This window comes from Leguminivora glycinivorella, chromosome 19, assembly GCF_023078275.1.
Source record: "Leguminivora glycinivorella isolate SPB_JAAS2020 chromosome 19, LegGlyc_1.1, whole genome shotgun sequence".
NCBI classification, from domain to species: Eukaryota; Metazoa; Arthropoda; class Insecta; order Lepidoptera; family Tortricidae; genus Leguminivora; species Leguminivora glycinivorella.
Genome location: NC_062989.1, coordinates 8,418,402 through 8,432,898, shown reverse-complemented (window position 1 = coordinate 8,432,898; position 14,497 = coordinate 8,418,402). Strand labels below are relative to the sequence as shown.

Here is a 14,497-nt window from a genome sequence, read left to right as displayed (position 1 = left end):
TAAGAGATTAAAACAACTGGCATCATATTAACTAACTTTTAAGTAGAAAATAGATGCTCATTGTACAGGAATAATCTAGTAACTATTTTGAGAGTGCAGTTATAAAATTTAGCTGGAGTTTTAATACCTAATAAAAACAGAGGCAAAATTTCTATATATAGTTTAATATATTTAGAACATGTGATTTAATTTATTCAGATGTGAAAGTATATAATAGTTTAATTTAATTAAATATGTATTCTTTTCCTTAAATATTTGTTAGTTATGATGTAGTCATGTGAAGTGGTACACTTAGTACAAAATTTTTGCATATGTTTTCCAGTTTGAGGTTTGCACTCGAAAAGCAATAAATGGATGGTGAAAAACTTTTAGCTTTTATTTATATCCTATAAATACCTACCCCTTTATGCAACCCAGGTACCCTAGGCAAATCATCCATACCCAGCATCGATATACTTAAACAATCTTTACAATGTTTTAGAAAAATGTGGCTTTTAAGAAATCACCTCGCCGAGCAACTATGATTTATGATTTATGCTTCATTTAAATTGCCAGTAACTGGCTAGCGACCGGCCACTGAACTAAAAAAAAAACAGTTTTTATTCTTTATGGCAACAGTTGCTCGGCAGTTTTTATTCCAACAGAGACAAAATGCGTTGTCTCCCGTCTTTGGGGGGCCTTATTGGCCACGTGCGACCGTCTATAATCAGTTAATTATTCGGAATAACGAGTTATGAAAAAACGGTTAACGAGTTATTTAAGGGCATCACTAGGTCTCTTTTCTTATCTGTGTCAATTCTTGTGCATGGCAAGTGTCAATGTCAACACTAATGTCAAAATCCGAATACAGTGTATTAAAATAACAGATTTTAATGAAATAAATAAAAAAACTATATTTCTTAGACTAACTAGTGTACCTTTTACTAAAATGTTGCGCCGTCTTACAACTACTATCATACAGTCGCGTGGTATAAAACACCAAGTGAAATTCAAATGGGTGAGACCCGATTATGTACCAGCTTACAAACCGGCCAAATCTGGCGACTTAGAAGGCCTCCCGCCGATTTCTGAGATGTCTTTGGGCCACGAGTATTCCCTGAGCGAAGAAGCTAAGGAGTAAGTCATCATTCTTAAATATATTACGATTTAACAAAATATAACCTATAAACATATATTTGACTTTTTTCTGATTCCCCTGTGCGTTTTATTACTACCAATGATGAATTTAATGAACTATTTTTTTAATTATATGTATGTTTTTCAATTATTAAAAGGTAAATTAATTTGAATTGTTTTTTTTCAGTGCCCCAGAATCGGTGAACAAAATATTCTCAGCAGCTTTCTTGGGGAACAAGCAGTATAATGAATTAGTTAAGCAGGAACTTGTGAATAGAGTCAAGAGACATGCATATGATGACAGTACTGCTGAGACAAAAAGTAAACCTATTTATATTATATTAGACAATTTATGTTTAAGTTTAGTAGAAAAATCCCATTTTGTTGCTAGTCATAAGTTTGCTTTTACAGACCATTCTTACAAAGATACAAGCAAATCTCGTCTTTGTGGTAAGAGTTAAGGTGGGACGTTTAACTAAACTTCAACATATATTTATAGTAGGGGTCTATTTCTCAAAACTGAAAGTTATAAGTGGTGGAAGTCTCTTTCTAACTTGTCATAATAGACAGTGACTACCACCTACCACTTGTAAATTTTAACTTGTAGCTTCGAGAAATGGGTCACCTGCAACTTTACAGTAAAGCACCATGGGTTTGAGATGTTTCTTATAATATTATCTTTTTGTTTTCAGTTGCAAAGCTTACTGCGAAAATTCGTTGTCTACAAGTTACCATGGAAAAGTTTCCAAGGAATGTACTGGCAAAGGTAAGCATTCTTCAAGTTAACAATATATTACAATACAAGTGTGGAATAAAGGAAGTTCGAAACAAGTGGCAATACATTAACACCCTCCTGAAGGGAGTGCTCGACACGAGTTACGAATTTCCTTTTCACACAAATATAAAAAAAGCTAGACCCTGTTTTATGAATTAAAATACATATATAATTCTAATTACATATTCTTTAGCAAACTGTTCAAGAGCTGATAGACAGAAGGAAGAAAAAGTTGAAGTTTCTCCGCACATATGACTACAAGAAGTTTGAGTGGCTGTTGGAACAATTAAATATCGAATACAAGGCACATCCAGAGTAAGTTTAATTTAGATTTGAATGTGTAGTTTCATATTTGAATTAAAAATACCTATTAATAATAATAGAGGTAAGAGAGATCAGCACTGATGGTGCCACGCCATAGGAATCCTAGTAAAAAAAAAATATAGACTCTGCCACAATCTGGTATAGTATTTCTAATGAGCATTATCTAAAATAAGAGTATGAATGTGATTTTTATTCTGGATTCCATGGAGTAGTAACACAGCAGTAAATTAAAATGGTAAGATGTATCTTCGGGACTCTAATTCAGATGTTATTTCGAAAGAGGTTGTAAAATCCTACTTGAATAAACAATATTTTATCTGTCTTATCTTATCTATTTAACAGATTCACTGCCAGCAACATATACCTTGTATTAATTTTCGTACAAAATCATACTTACTGGCAGGCAGACAATGTGTTAACTAATAGCTTCATGCTTAGTTTGAGCCTATTATTATTGTTTCCAGGTCTCATCATAAGCTATCTCGCAAAGAATCCTTGAGAAGGCTAACAGAAATGCACTGTGACGACATTCGCAACGAGAAACTTTCCAACTACCGAAATCTGCTAGAAAGCCAACAGGGTCCCTTCCTTAAGGAGAAACTTGAAGCCCTAAAGTTTATCAGGAGTGAACAAATAGATTTGCAGCTTGCAATCACAGTCTCGGAACAAGACATCAAGAAAGTCGAGGAACAGCTGAAAGAATGGACAGTCAAGGATGAAATAAAACAACAGGCCAAGAAAAAGAAGAAAAACCTTATTGCTGACTTGGACTAATAATCAGAAATAGTTAATTAATAGGTAGTAATTTGATAGGAAATAAAATAATATAACATATCTAATTGTTTTTATTTCAAAATGACATTACATAAACCCTTACAACTATGTTTAAAAAAGTAAAGCGTAATATGAGATTCAGTCAATTTTGGACGGATATTTTACACTAGCTAAAAATAATGTTTACGAATTTGAAAATAAGTTGGAAGACAATTTACCTATATTTTACAAGGGTCTAAATATGGCTATAGTATAAAAGGCTAAGTTAAAGGCACTGCATACTTAAACAATAATTATAAAAGGTTTTGAAGGTGCTTGTACACCTATTTTATCGTGGTCATCCACGGTAGTGGCGATCATTATAGTCTGTAGACAGTACTCAAGGGGAACTTGGCGTATGGATATTTATAGCGTATACAGTTGGGTTGGTGTAAAGTTGGAGCTTGCTGTAGACAGTTTTCCAGTCATCTTTTGTTAAAATCGCTTTCACTGACACGTCGCTAGTAACATTCACAGTGATTTAGTGTGAGGGGCTCCTTAGGGGGTTGGTAAGAAGTCAGAGCGGCGCGACGTGGGCCCACAACTAACCCTCTGTTAGGTCGCGTCCCATCGCTTTCACTGATACGCTTGGGAACATTGTATAGGTGGGTATGAAGCCAGATCGGCGCGTGACCACCCCTGGCACCACCCCTGCACGGTTTGATGCAGCACATCGCCTATAATGACAGGTCTGAAACTTTTCAGTGAGCATACGGAGCTTGAGCATTTGCGTTGGGTATATACTTAAGAGCAGCGCGAGTTTATGCCACAGGCAGTCTTCGGGCCCATTTAGACGGTACGAGAACTCGCATACGAGTTTTACTACGTTGCGGTATTTGATGGCTGTGCAAAATTGTATATACCCTCAACAACCCGCAATGTAACTAAAATCGCATGCAAGTTCGTACACCGTCTAAATCAGGCCTTCCACCATCAACTCGCATACACGTTGCTAGCAACATTTACAGTGACGTGGTGTGCGGGGCTCGAGCGTAAGCGGTGGGTATGAATCCGGAGCGGCGTGACTTGGGCGCGTGGGCCCATAACCAGCCCTCCACGGTTTGCTGCGTGAGGTCAGCGTACACCCATTCTCCGCGCTTCACTGACAGGTCGTCCGGGGCTTGGGCCTGGAAGAAATATGTTCATTAAAACAATTGCATTGTAATCCTAAGAGCCATGCCTCTGATGAGGGACAACAGGTCTTATCATCATCACCATTGTAATAATGGATCATGGAAATTTAATTTGGAACCCATTATTATAGCCGAAGCCGAAGGAAGCCGTTTGGAACGTCCCATTTTTTTCAGAGCTCTAAATTGGATATTCTCGTTCGTGGCCGTGGGCCAAACTTAATGGAACTCCAGGGATTCGCGGAACACACTTAGAAAATTAAGAAGATTTCGATTTTAACTAGAGATGGGCCGAATATTCGGTAAATATTCGGTATTCGGCATATTCGGCAAGATTTTCAATGTTCGTATTCGGCCGAATAGTTCGGTTACATTGCCGAATATTTACCGAATAAACAAAGTAAATAACTAATGTTGAAGATCTTACGTATTCCATTGCATAATAAGCTCCTATTTTTGTAGCTTTCAAAAGGAACTACTAAAAACCGTCAAAATATAAACACAATTGTTTTGTAAAAAAGTTAAAAAAAACGGTCGTTTAAGAGTTGAGAAGAGTTCAGAGTTGTTTTAACTAAGTTTTAGTTATCCACTAAATCATAAGAACATAGTTGTAGTATGTATAACAATTATCAATCATTTCATAGTTTTAATCTTAACATTCGCTTTAAAAATATGGCGTAACCGAATATTCGGCCGAATGTTCGGTTCGGTAAGAGCTGAACCGAATGTTCGGCCGAATATTCGTATTCGGCAAAGTCCATATTCGGCCCATCTCTAATTTTAACACTTTCGCAATCAAGAACCCGCCTGGTGGGCTTTTCGAATTTTCATAAATTAAAAATCGAAGGAAAGTCTCCTAAGACCGTTTTCGCGGCTGTGGTGATTTGGTGGCTGCCCTCACTGACCCGCTATTAAAATACACCCTGTATAGATGAAGATGAGTTACCTTATAATCGTACAGCATGACTAGCTCCGTGCCGTGGTAGCGGCCGTCATTATGAGTGTTGTTGGTACCAGTCGACATCACTGTGCTGTTGGGGTTAGCGGGTGGGGAGTGCTGGGGTGGCGGCTGGGGGTTATCTTGCTGATTTGCTGTAATAAAGGACATAAATTATAAAAATGAAGAGCTGATTGCTTTAAATATACTGGCTAAGTGTAAGCCCCTCGTGCAGTCGTCGAACGCTCTGCATCGAGCGTCCACTCAAGCCTTACACTATGGAATTACTTATCTCCCAATTTCAACAAAAGGTAATGACCCAAATCTTATACTTTTAAACGAGCAATTCTTGTATATTTATTTATTTATACCGACTATCTCGGAAACCGCTCTAACGATTTCGCTGAAATTTGTTATGTGGGGGTTTTCGGGGGTGAAAAACCGATCTAGCGTAGCCTTAGATCGAGATTTTTAGATTTTCGAGTTTTCATGAGTTTTTTTTTCGCGTTAGTAAACGTAAAATATGGTCGTTAATTTCGCCGCGCGCGCATCGATTCCGCTTAGCTCAATCGTACGAGGTCGGTCTAATGTACGCAGAGAGATCGTAGGTGTCAGGGTGTGTGTGTGGATTGAGTGAGCACCCTCCGAAAATTAAAAAAAATATGCTGATCATTTAGTAAATGTTCTAAAACAATTGTAAAACGAATCTCTGAATTTGTAAAAAGATAAATCAAAAGATACAGCCATTAACATGTGCTCACTCAGTTCTCACAAACTACCAACGAAAACAGTGAATATATTCATTTAACATATAATATTTATATACTAACATTTAGTAAAAAATAGGCCAACCTACCTCTATAAATATTAGATCACCTAGTGACGTATTTAATTTTTTACAAATAGTTTCTTATGCTCACTCAATCCTCACACTTTTGAAAAGCCGAATTTTGATGAAAAAAATTAGATTTAGACCGCTATTATATGTGTATAGTTTAGTAAAAGTGAAATGGGAATTTGTAAAATACAAAACGAACCACTAACGTGTCAGGTTTTTTTATAATAAATTTTTGTAAGTGCTCACTCAGTCCACACGTTTTGAGAAAGTTAAAAATGTAAATATCTTACGATTTGTAGCACCTAAGACACTCGAAAGTACTTCAACATTTAGTAAAAATTTTTACTAAATATCCACCATCTAATATTTTATATTCGTTGTCTGGTTTTAAAGATATTCAGACATAACTTTTCTCATACAAATGTATCAAGTAGGGTGACCACACTATGTCGGCTCCTGATTTTCCCCACCTTCCCATTGTCATATTGAGATTGGGGAGTTTCGTTCAATTTTGATAACAGTTTATATTAAACTAATACCATATTAATTCTCCATCTGCAAACTGTTTTTAGGTTATGTTCTTTGCCTAGCGATGATGTGTATTGTGTAATTTTTATCGACGTCAGGATAATAACCATATCGACATCTATATCGCTCGTGCGTACTGGCGCGACAGAGCCAGACTAACTGGCACGGCGTTTCGTTTTCGTTTGGCGTCGGAGTAATGCCATTCGGCTACGCACGCTGTAAAGCTGCTAACACATGACCGTACGAGCACCGTACCGCACCAAGGTCATCCATATGGATGCTTGCTAGCTTGTAAATGGGAGCGAGAAATAGTTATTATTTTCTCGCTCCCACTTACAAATCCGGTACGCTCATCTGTTAGCACGATTAGATTACCAGGTTCTGGTTTCTTACTAGTGAAGTATTATATTCATTGTTTCTTACCAATTATCATTCATGTCCTTTTTAATGCATGAATGTCGATATGGTTATTATCCTGACGTCGATAAAAATTACACAATACACATCATCACTAGGCCAAGAACATAACCTAAAAACAGTTTGCAGATGGAGAATTAATATGGTATTAGTTTAATATAAACTATTATCGATACTCGGACCAATACTATTCATTCTGTATACAGCGGACGTCGGAAACCGCATCACACACTGCAAGTATCATATTTATGCGGATGACATTCAAATATACATATCTTGCAAACCCACTGATATTGACGATGCAATTGAAAAACTTAACATTGACTTAGCAAATATAGCGTCCTGGGCTTGCGACAATAGTTTAATGCTAAATCCATCTAAATCCAAATATCTTATCTTTGGCACCGAAAATCAGTTGCGAATCATCAGGCCCGTTAGAGATGTATTGTTATTGGGTGAGCCTATTGAAAGAGTTTTTGAAGCACGTAATCTAGGCTTAATTATGGACTGCAAACTTAGGTTTGAGAAACATGTTGCTGAATGTGTTAGTAACTGTTTTTATAGGCTCAGGGTACTATATAACATACGACCATTTCTGAATGAAACCCTACGTATTCAGTTAATTGAGGCACTTGTTTTGTCAAAATTAAATTATATGGATATAGTGTATGGTCCACGACTCCTAGCAAGGACAAGGCGTCTTATTCAGCGCGTACAGAATGCCTGTGCCCGTTTCTGTTTTAATATTCCACCTAGAGGCCATGTCACACCATTTTTGAACCAGCATAGTCTTCTTAAAATGCTGCATCGACGTAAGTTACACCTGGCATGTCTTCTTTTTGGGGTTATAAAGCACAAATCTCCATCCTATCTATTCGAGAAGTTGTCGTGGAAGTCCACCCGCAGCTCTCTTGGGGCGCGTAATTGTAGTGTACAGTTGGTGACACCTCGACATTCTTCAGCAGCCTTTCGTGGGAGCTTCCGGTACATGGCAACCAAGTGCTGGAACAATATTCCACCACCTCTCAGGAACCTGCAAAGTTTATTAAGTTTCAAAATTAAACTCAAATCACTCACACTTCAACACCAGCGGCAACAGGAAGCTTTAACGTATGACACAAGTTTTTGTTAATTTATTTATTTATTTAATTGTCTTGTTATATTTAATGTAGGCTATGCTAGACATGTTTACTAATGATAAGCAAGTAATAATAATATAGTTACCCGTTTTAATGTTCTCTCTTCTTTATTACTAAATGTTATTTACTGTATTTCACTTTTAAGTTTTATTGTGTTTCTCTTCCTTTTCCGTGTCGTGGCATCCACCTCTGCATGTTTAATAGTTTTCATGTACTCGTAGCTGTTTTTCGTTATATGTTCATGTGTACAACGTAAATCCAAGCCTATTTCATAACTAGTTGGAAAAACTCACTTGAATGTAATTCAACACACGTCTAATTATGTACTTCGCACTTGATTACTTGTTATTTAAGATTATAATGTACTCGAACTCATTGGCACGCTGTACGACCTGACCGGCCATTTTTATTATTTTTTATGTAAAAATGTATACCTACCCGCAGTCTAGATGGCGCTGAATACCGCCTCGCAATTGTGGCCGCGTTCAGATGTTTCGGAGGGGCAGGCCGTACAGCTGCGTTCGTGGCCCACAAAGTGGTCTCGCCGGAAGATCAGCGCTGACCCCTGGGTCAGCATCTATGCTGAGGCGGGACCATTTCGTGGTAAACCCGTCATACATTTTTTAATATTAATTGTAGAATTGTATATAATACTTATGTAGATAATTATGTGTTTACCATGAATAAACCATTGAATCTTGAATCTTGAATCTTGAATTGAACGAAACTCCCCAATCTCAATATGACAATGGGAAGGTGGGGAAAATCAGGAGCCGACATAGTGTGGTCACCCTACTTGATACATTTGTATGAGAAAAGTTATGTCTGAATATCTTTAAAACCAGACAACGAATTTAAAATATTAGATGGTGGATATTTAGTAAAAATTTTTACTAAATGTTGAAGTACTTTCGAGTATCTTAGGTGCTACAAATCGTAAGATATTTACATTTTTAACTTTCTCAAAACGTGTGGACTGAGTGAGCACTTACAAAAATTTATTATAAAAAAACCTGACACGTTAGTGGTTCGTTTTGTATTTTACAAATTCCCATTTCACTTTTACTAAACTATACACATATAATAGCGGTCTAAATCTTATGTTTTTCATCAAAATTCAGCTTTTCAAAAGTGTGAGGATTGAGTGAGCATAAGAAACTATTTGTAAAAAATTAAATACGTAACTAGGTGATCTAATATTTATAGAGGTAGGTTGGCCTATTTTTTACTAAATGTTAGTATATAAATATTATATGTTAAATGAATATATTCACTGTTTTCGTTGGTAGTTTGTGAGAACTGAGTGAGCACATGTTAATGGCTGTATCTTTTGATTTATCTTTTTACAAATTCAGAGATTCGTTTTACAATTGTTTTAGAACTTTTACTAAATGATCAGCATATTTTTTTTTATTTTCGGAAGGTGCTCACTCAATCCACACACACACGGTGTCAGGGTTTCGAATCCCGGCCAGTAATTAAGTTTTTGTTTTTTGTCTTTTTTTTTGTTTTTGTATTTATAAGTTTTTTTTTATCTAAAGACGTGATATATTAAAATAGAACCGAGCGAAGCTCGGTCGCCCAGATATTAAATATAATATGAAGACGAAGAGAGTAAGTCTTACGATGAATGTACCATATCATGGTATATTAAGTATGAAATGTTTTATATTTATTACCTTGTACCACAGCAGGATACACAAATCCTGAAGGAATAAAACCTTCCTGTCCATCACTTCGCACTATCCAGTACCAGTCTGGATCTTCTCTGTTCAAAACTGGAAAATATAAACAACCGTTAAACCTTCTAGTTGATAAAAGACTAAAATCCGGGAGAAGTCACTTGAGATCGTGAGTTAATAGGACTCATAGTTCTGTCTGACAAGCTAGGCAGATTCAATTTGAGGATTGAACATATTTGTCATACCATAATGGCTATTTACGAAGTTGGCGGTGAGGGAAATACACTCGCTAACAAACAACATGATGAATTGTGGACTTTAATGCCTATTGTCATTTAAGCCTAGCTATCTCCCACACCCAATAAGGTGGCGCCACAGACATGCACTCAGCTAAAAGGCGAGAACAGAATTTGTACATCTTAGGGACCGTCCCCACTCAGGCGTCGCGTGTCTCGCGGCGCGGAACGGACGTCTCCGCCACGCCGCCTGAATGTAATTCAAAAAACGTCTCCTCAGTACATTTTGTATAGGAAGGACGTAAGACGCGCCCCCAGGAGACGTGGCGGAGACGTCCGTTGCGCGCCGCAAGACATGCGTCTCATGAGTGTGGTCCCTTAAGATTAGTGAATATTTTAAGAATATTTATTATATACCTGTAACAAACTCCCCTCTCTCTACATCAACATCATTTTCGTCTCGAGCAGTGAATGTGTACAGCACCACATATCGACCCGAAGGATCTTTGCTGAACGGACAGGCTTCACCCTCGCTGCCCAGCTCCGAATGCCCATCATTTGTTGCACCGTCTGAGACTGATAATCTGTAAAACATACATACTCAAAATTTTAAAAATATGTTTGGTAAAGTCCACAAAATAATATGCTTGTACCAGGTATCACCCTGTAGACACCTGGAGACAGGGCGTAAAGAATGAGTTGCTAGAATTAAAAGGCGGATTAAGATAGCTAGGCCTGGAAGGACCTTATGGAGACCCTATGCATCTATGAGGAGCCCTAGGACAAGCTAACACAAGAACAACAACCAGGTACCACTGGATTTGAAATTGACAAATCATGTACCATGATTGAATATTATGCTGCTATTAGAATATTAGTAATTTTAAAATTCTTACATTTTTGTTGTTGTATCTAAGCCTGGATCTTATTAACAAATTAGCACAAGCTTACATCTTAATCTACTAAAATATTATAGCCAATTTTGATGCACATAAAATAAACCATATTGAACTTACTGTGAAACATCTCTGTGTTGTATGTCAGCCGGAGATCTACTCCTCGGTAATTTCTTCTTCAAGTCATGGTGCTCACATGGAGCACAGTACGAGTGAGGTATGAAACCCTCTCTCCGAGACTCTGCCACTATTACATACACCCAATCATTCTCTCGATATAATACATTTACAATTTGACCACGTTTTACCTGTAATAGATAATTTAGAGTTTGATCATACACTTTTTACTTAAGACAGAATTTCTATGCATTGTTTTGTCATTCAAAAAAGTAGTTTTTTATCACAGTATTAAACCATGTCTTGGCCATGGAAGACTAACTAACAATTGATTATTCAATACTTATTGAAAGAAAAATAAAATCCAACAACTCTAAAGATGTTGCCAGTTGTAAAGCCTGGGCCCAAGCGCGGATCCAGCTTCGTGCCCAGGGGGGGGTCACGTGGTAAAGGCCCGGGGCCCCAGGGGGGGTCACGTGGTCTATTTGTATGGCCAACTTAGGCTCCGGGGGGGTCATGACCCCCATGACCCCCCCCCTGGATCCACGCATGAGCCTGGCGTCCACTAGGCTTGCCAAGTCTCATTAATTCGCTTTCTGCATTTCTTATGGAAATGCATCCATTAGCGACGCGTCAAATCACATTCCAATCTAATGTATGAGGACTCAGTTCAACAGGGCTCGATTCTGCCTAAATGGACGCCAGGCTTAAGTATGACATGACAGTATTCCCTCACAAAACATACACATTTTTTTATAGCTGTATAAAGAGCGGGGTGATGATTCTATTCTACAGAACCAATACTGAGTAAAAATACTGTACTAAACCCAGTAAAGGTTTATACTAGAAATACTAATCTGACAGAAATTAAAATTATCAATAATAATTGTATATCATAGTAATTACCTCTAATTCGTCATCAACACATGGTGCAAAGTCATGCAGAACCACCATTTTGGAGTCCGGACTTAAACCATGTTCCTTCTCTATTCCCACTCTCACTAAGGTCTCTATGCTCGCTGATCCTGTGATCCGGCCCATGCCGGGGCTGAGCCCGGAACCTGGTCTGGATAAATCCTTGTCTGAGTCCCCACTGCTTGCTATAAAAAAATTTGCTGTACAGACAATTTTATTCTATAAGTACCTAGTAAACTTGATAACCAAGTAACTATTGACTTCTCTAGTTTTGTTAATACGTGAATTAATAAAGTTTTTGGTATATCAAACTGTTTTTATCAAATAAATTGTAATATACCTCTTGTTTTTGGCATGCATTACTGATAAGGAGGAATACGCTTGAAGCTTGAAAACGTGAAGCAGGGACGTTTTTATATTAGTTTTAAACCAGACGCAGAACGAGATTAATTACTCTCTCAATATGGGTGGGTCATATACCACCATATAATATGACAAACCAGGCGAAATTACTAGTTTTACATTTATATGTAGAAAGTTGGAGGTCATTGACATAAAAGTTCCCACGACGAAAGCTCCTTAAATACTCACATTTCTTTTTCTTCCCCCGTCTAATTCTCACTGGACATAAGAATGCCATTTTAACTAAAGGTAATTTTAATACATCACTAGCTAAACTATAAGATACTTATTGCGATATTAGGCGTTCTTTTGTGTAATAAATGATTTACAGTTTAACATGTCAGAAAAGTTCACAAAACAACTTTGACGAGCTTGAGTTTCGTTTTTGCACTGAGAACCGGTTCTACAATGCGAAGCGTGAAAAATATGTTTCTAATTTCACTTATTGAAATACGATTTCCAATGAAAAGATGTTTTTGTTGTAATATCAAAATTATTATTGATTTATAAATTTAAATATTTTATAAAAATATAAGATGTAATATAAAAGTATATTATGCGAATTAGAACCATTCAACATTAGAAAACTAAACGCCAACGTAAGTGACACATTGTCAAAATATCAAGCGCGGCCATATTTGATTGCAGGTGCATTTTTTATGCATTTTTTACAGACTTCCAAGAAAGAGGAGAAGACAGTAGGTTTTCTCACGGCAGGTGGCGCCACTATAACCGAGTGTTGGGGACTGTTGTCACCAGTTGTCAACAAGTCATATGACAGGTACATTTGCAATTTTCCGAAGTTCTTTTTCTGGCTTTTCTACTGCACTACATCAACTCACTACCTACCCACCTACTTGTTGTAATAAAAACACGTAACTTCTTCTTTGTTGTATATTTATTTGTATAGTGACATATTTGTTTATTAGAATAACCACGGTAACTAACCATAAAGCAAATTTGAATCCTACCTATTTCCAACACTCCCACTTAGGTAGGATATAAAATAACATAACAGTATAGTATCAACATAAGAGATGAACCAGTGACTCCCACTGCAATCATTACATTTCAAATAAAAATAATGGTCATAATGACTCCCACTTAATACAAACGTTCAATTGTTCATATTTTGTTTTTAAATCTTATAAATTTGAGTGCATGGAGAGAATGTTTAAACTTATACATTTTCTTTGCATCATTGTTGATTCCTTGCGGCGACATATTATTATATATTTCTTCAACAAAATTTTGATGCAAAATTGTTGTCTTTATCTCTTTCTTTTTACCAGGACAAACAGTCGAAATAGACCCGCCGTACATTACCCGCTTCTTTCGGTTTCTTTTCTGTACATTTTTAACTTTTAATTTAATAGATTCCCTTTCTTCTGCATCAGGGGTTTTCATTGCTTCTGCGTAAGTGCTTGATTTTTCAGAGACAATATTGGCCTCATGTCGTCGTGGTGATTTGTTATTTTCTTCCTGTCTCAACATTCTTGTCACACCAAGGTTTTCTACGATTGACGTTTCGTTAGCATCATAGAAGGTATCTGTCAGGTTACCATTTCCCTCCATCGAAACTTGATCAGTGTTAGTATCGTTTTCTGTTACAAATACCAGTGGTATAGTATGATCTTCTTGCTCGCCGGAAAATGACGATTCATTGAAAAATACATCATGTGAGATGTGTACCTTCTTCATAACAGGATCATAGAGACGGTAATTGGTAGAGTTGCCGTCATAACCAACAAAAACTAATTTTCTGCTCTTCGAGTAAAAAGGACTTCGCCTCAACATGTATGCGTCACAACCGAAAACTTTTGTATGATTTACATACGTTTTCTCTCCTGTCCACTCCTGATAAGGGGTTGAATTCGACGTTTGTTTGGAAGGGGTTCTGTTTAGAACATATATGGCACAATTGACAGCTTCTGCCCAAAGATGATTGGGACGCTTAGAGTTCTGGAGCATCGTTTTCGCTAATTCCATAATAGTACGTGTGTCGCAGGCGCCTGACGGCTTTTGGTCCTGTGATGTTTCCAAAGTTATACCAAAGTTACTTATAAAAGCTTTAAATTCATTATTGCAATATTCTCCACTACAATCTGTATATAGTACTCTAAGAGGACGTCCAAATTTATATTGAATCAGTCGTAACAACTCTTTAAAGTTTTCAAAAACATCATTTTTGTGTTTTATGAAGAATGCGATTCGATAATCGGTACATGCATC

The 14,497-nt window shown here is 37.0% G+C and overlaps 2 protein-coding genes across 4 annotated transcripts; one reads left to right on the top strand and one right to left on the bottom strand.

The window, feature by feature from the left end:
- Nucleotides 1-819: 819 nt before the first annotated feature.
- On the top strand, nucleotides 820-3,049 carry LOC125236629 (28S ribosomal protein S15, mitochondrial). The gene is made up of 5 exons (XM_048143509.1): nucleotides 820-1,116; nucleotides 1,304-1,437; nucleotides 1,809-1,882; nucleotides 2,085-2,206; nucleotides 2,680-3,049. The coding sequence occupies exons 1-5, from the start codon at nucleotides 929-931 to the stop codon at nucleotides 2,987-2,989; spliced, it is 828 nt and encodes a 275-aa protein (XP_047999466.1). The 5' UTR covers nucleotides 820-928; the 3' UTR covers nucleotides 2,990-3,049.
- LOC125236628 (SH3 domain-containing protein Dlish) lies at nucleotides 3,045-12,638 on the bottom strand. Of its 3 annotated transcripts, none has more exons than XM_048143506.1 (7): nucleotides 12,455-12,638; nucleotides 11,855-12,063; nucleotides 10,952-11,139; nucleotides 10,353-10,519; nucleotides 9,697-9,795; nucleotides 5,105-5,250; nucleotides 3,045-4,155 (listed from the first exon to the last, which is right to left on the bottom strand). In XM_048143506.1, exons 1-7 carry the CDS (start codon nucleotides 12,501-12,503, stop codon nucleotides 3,991-3,993), a joined length of 1,023 nt encoding a protein of 340 aa, XP_047999463.1. In that variant the 5' UTR covers nucleotides 12,504-12,638; the 3' UTR covers nucleotides 3,045-3,990. The 3 variants fall into 3 exon arrangements, with proteins under 3 accessions (XP_047999463.1, XP_047999464.1, XP_047999465.1); XM_048143507.1 differs by having other exon boundaries at nucleotides 11,855-12,048; nucleotides 12,455-12,637; XM_048143508.1 differs by lacking the exon at nucleotides 12,455-12,638 and adding an exon at nucleotides 12,204-12,324 and having other exon boundaries at nucleotides 11,855-12,048.
- Between the last annotated feature and the right edge of the window lie 1,859 nt (nucleotides 12,639-14,497).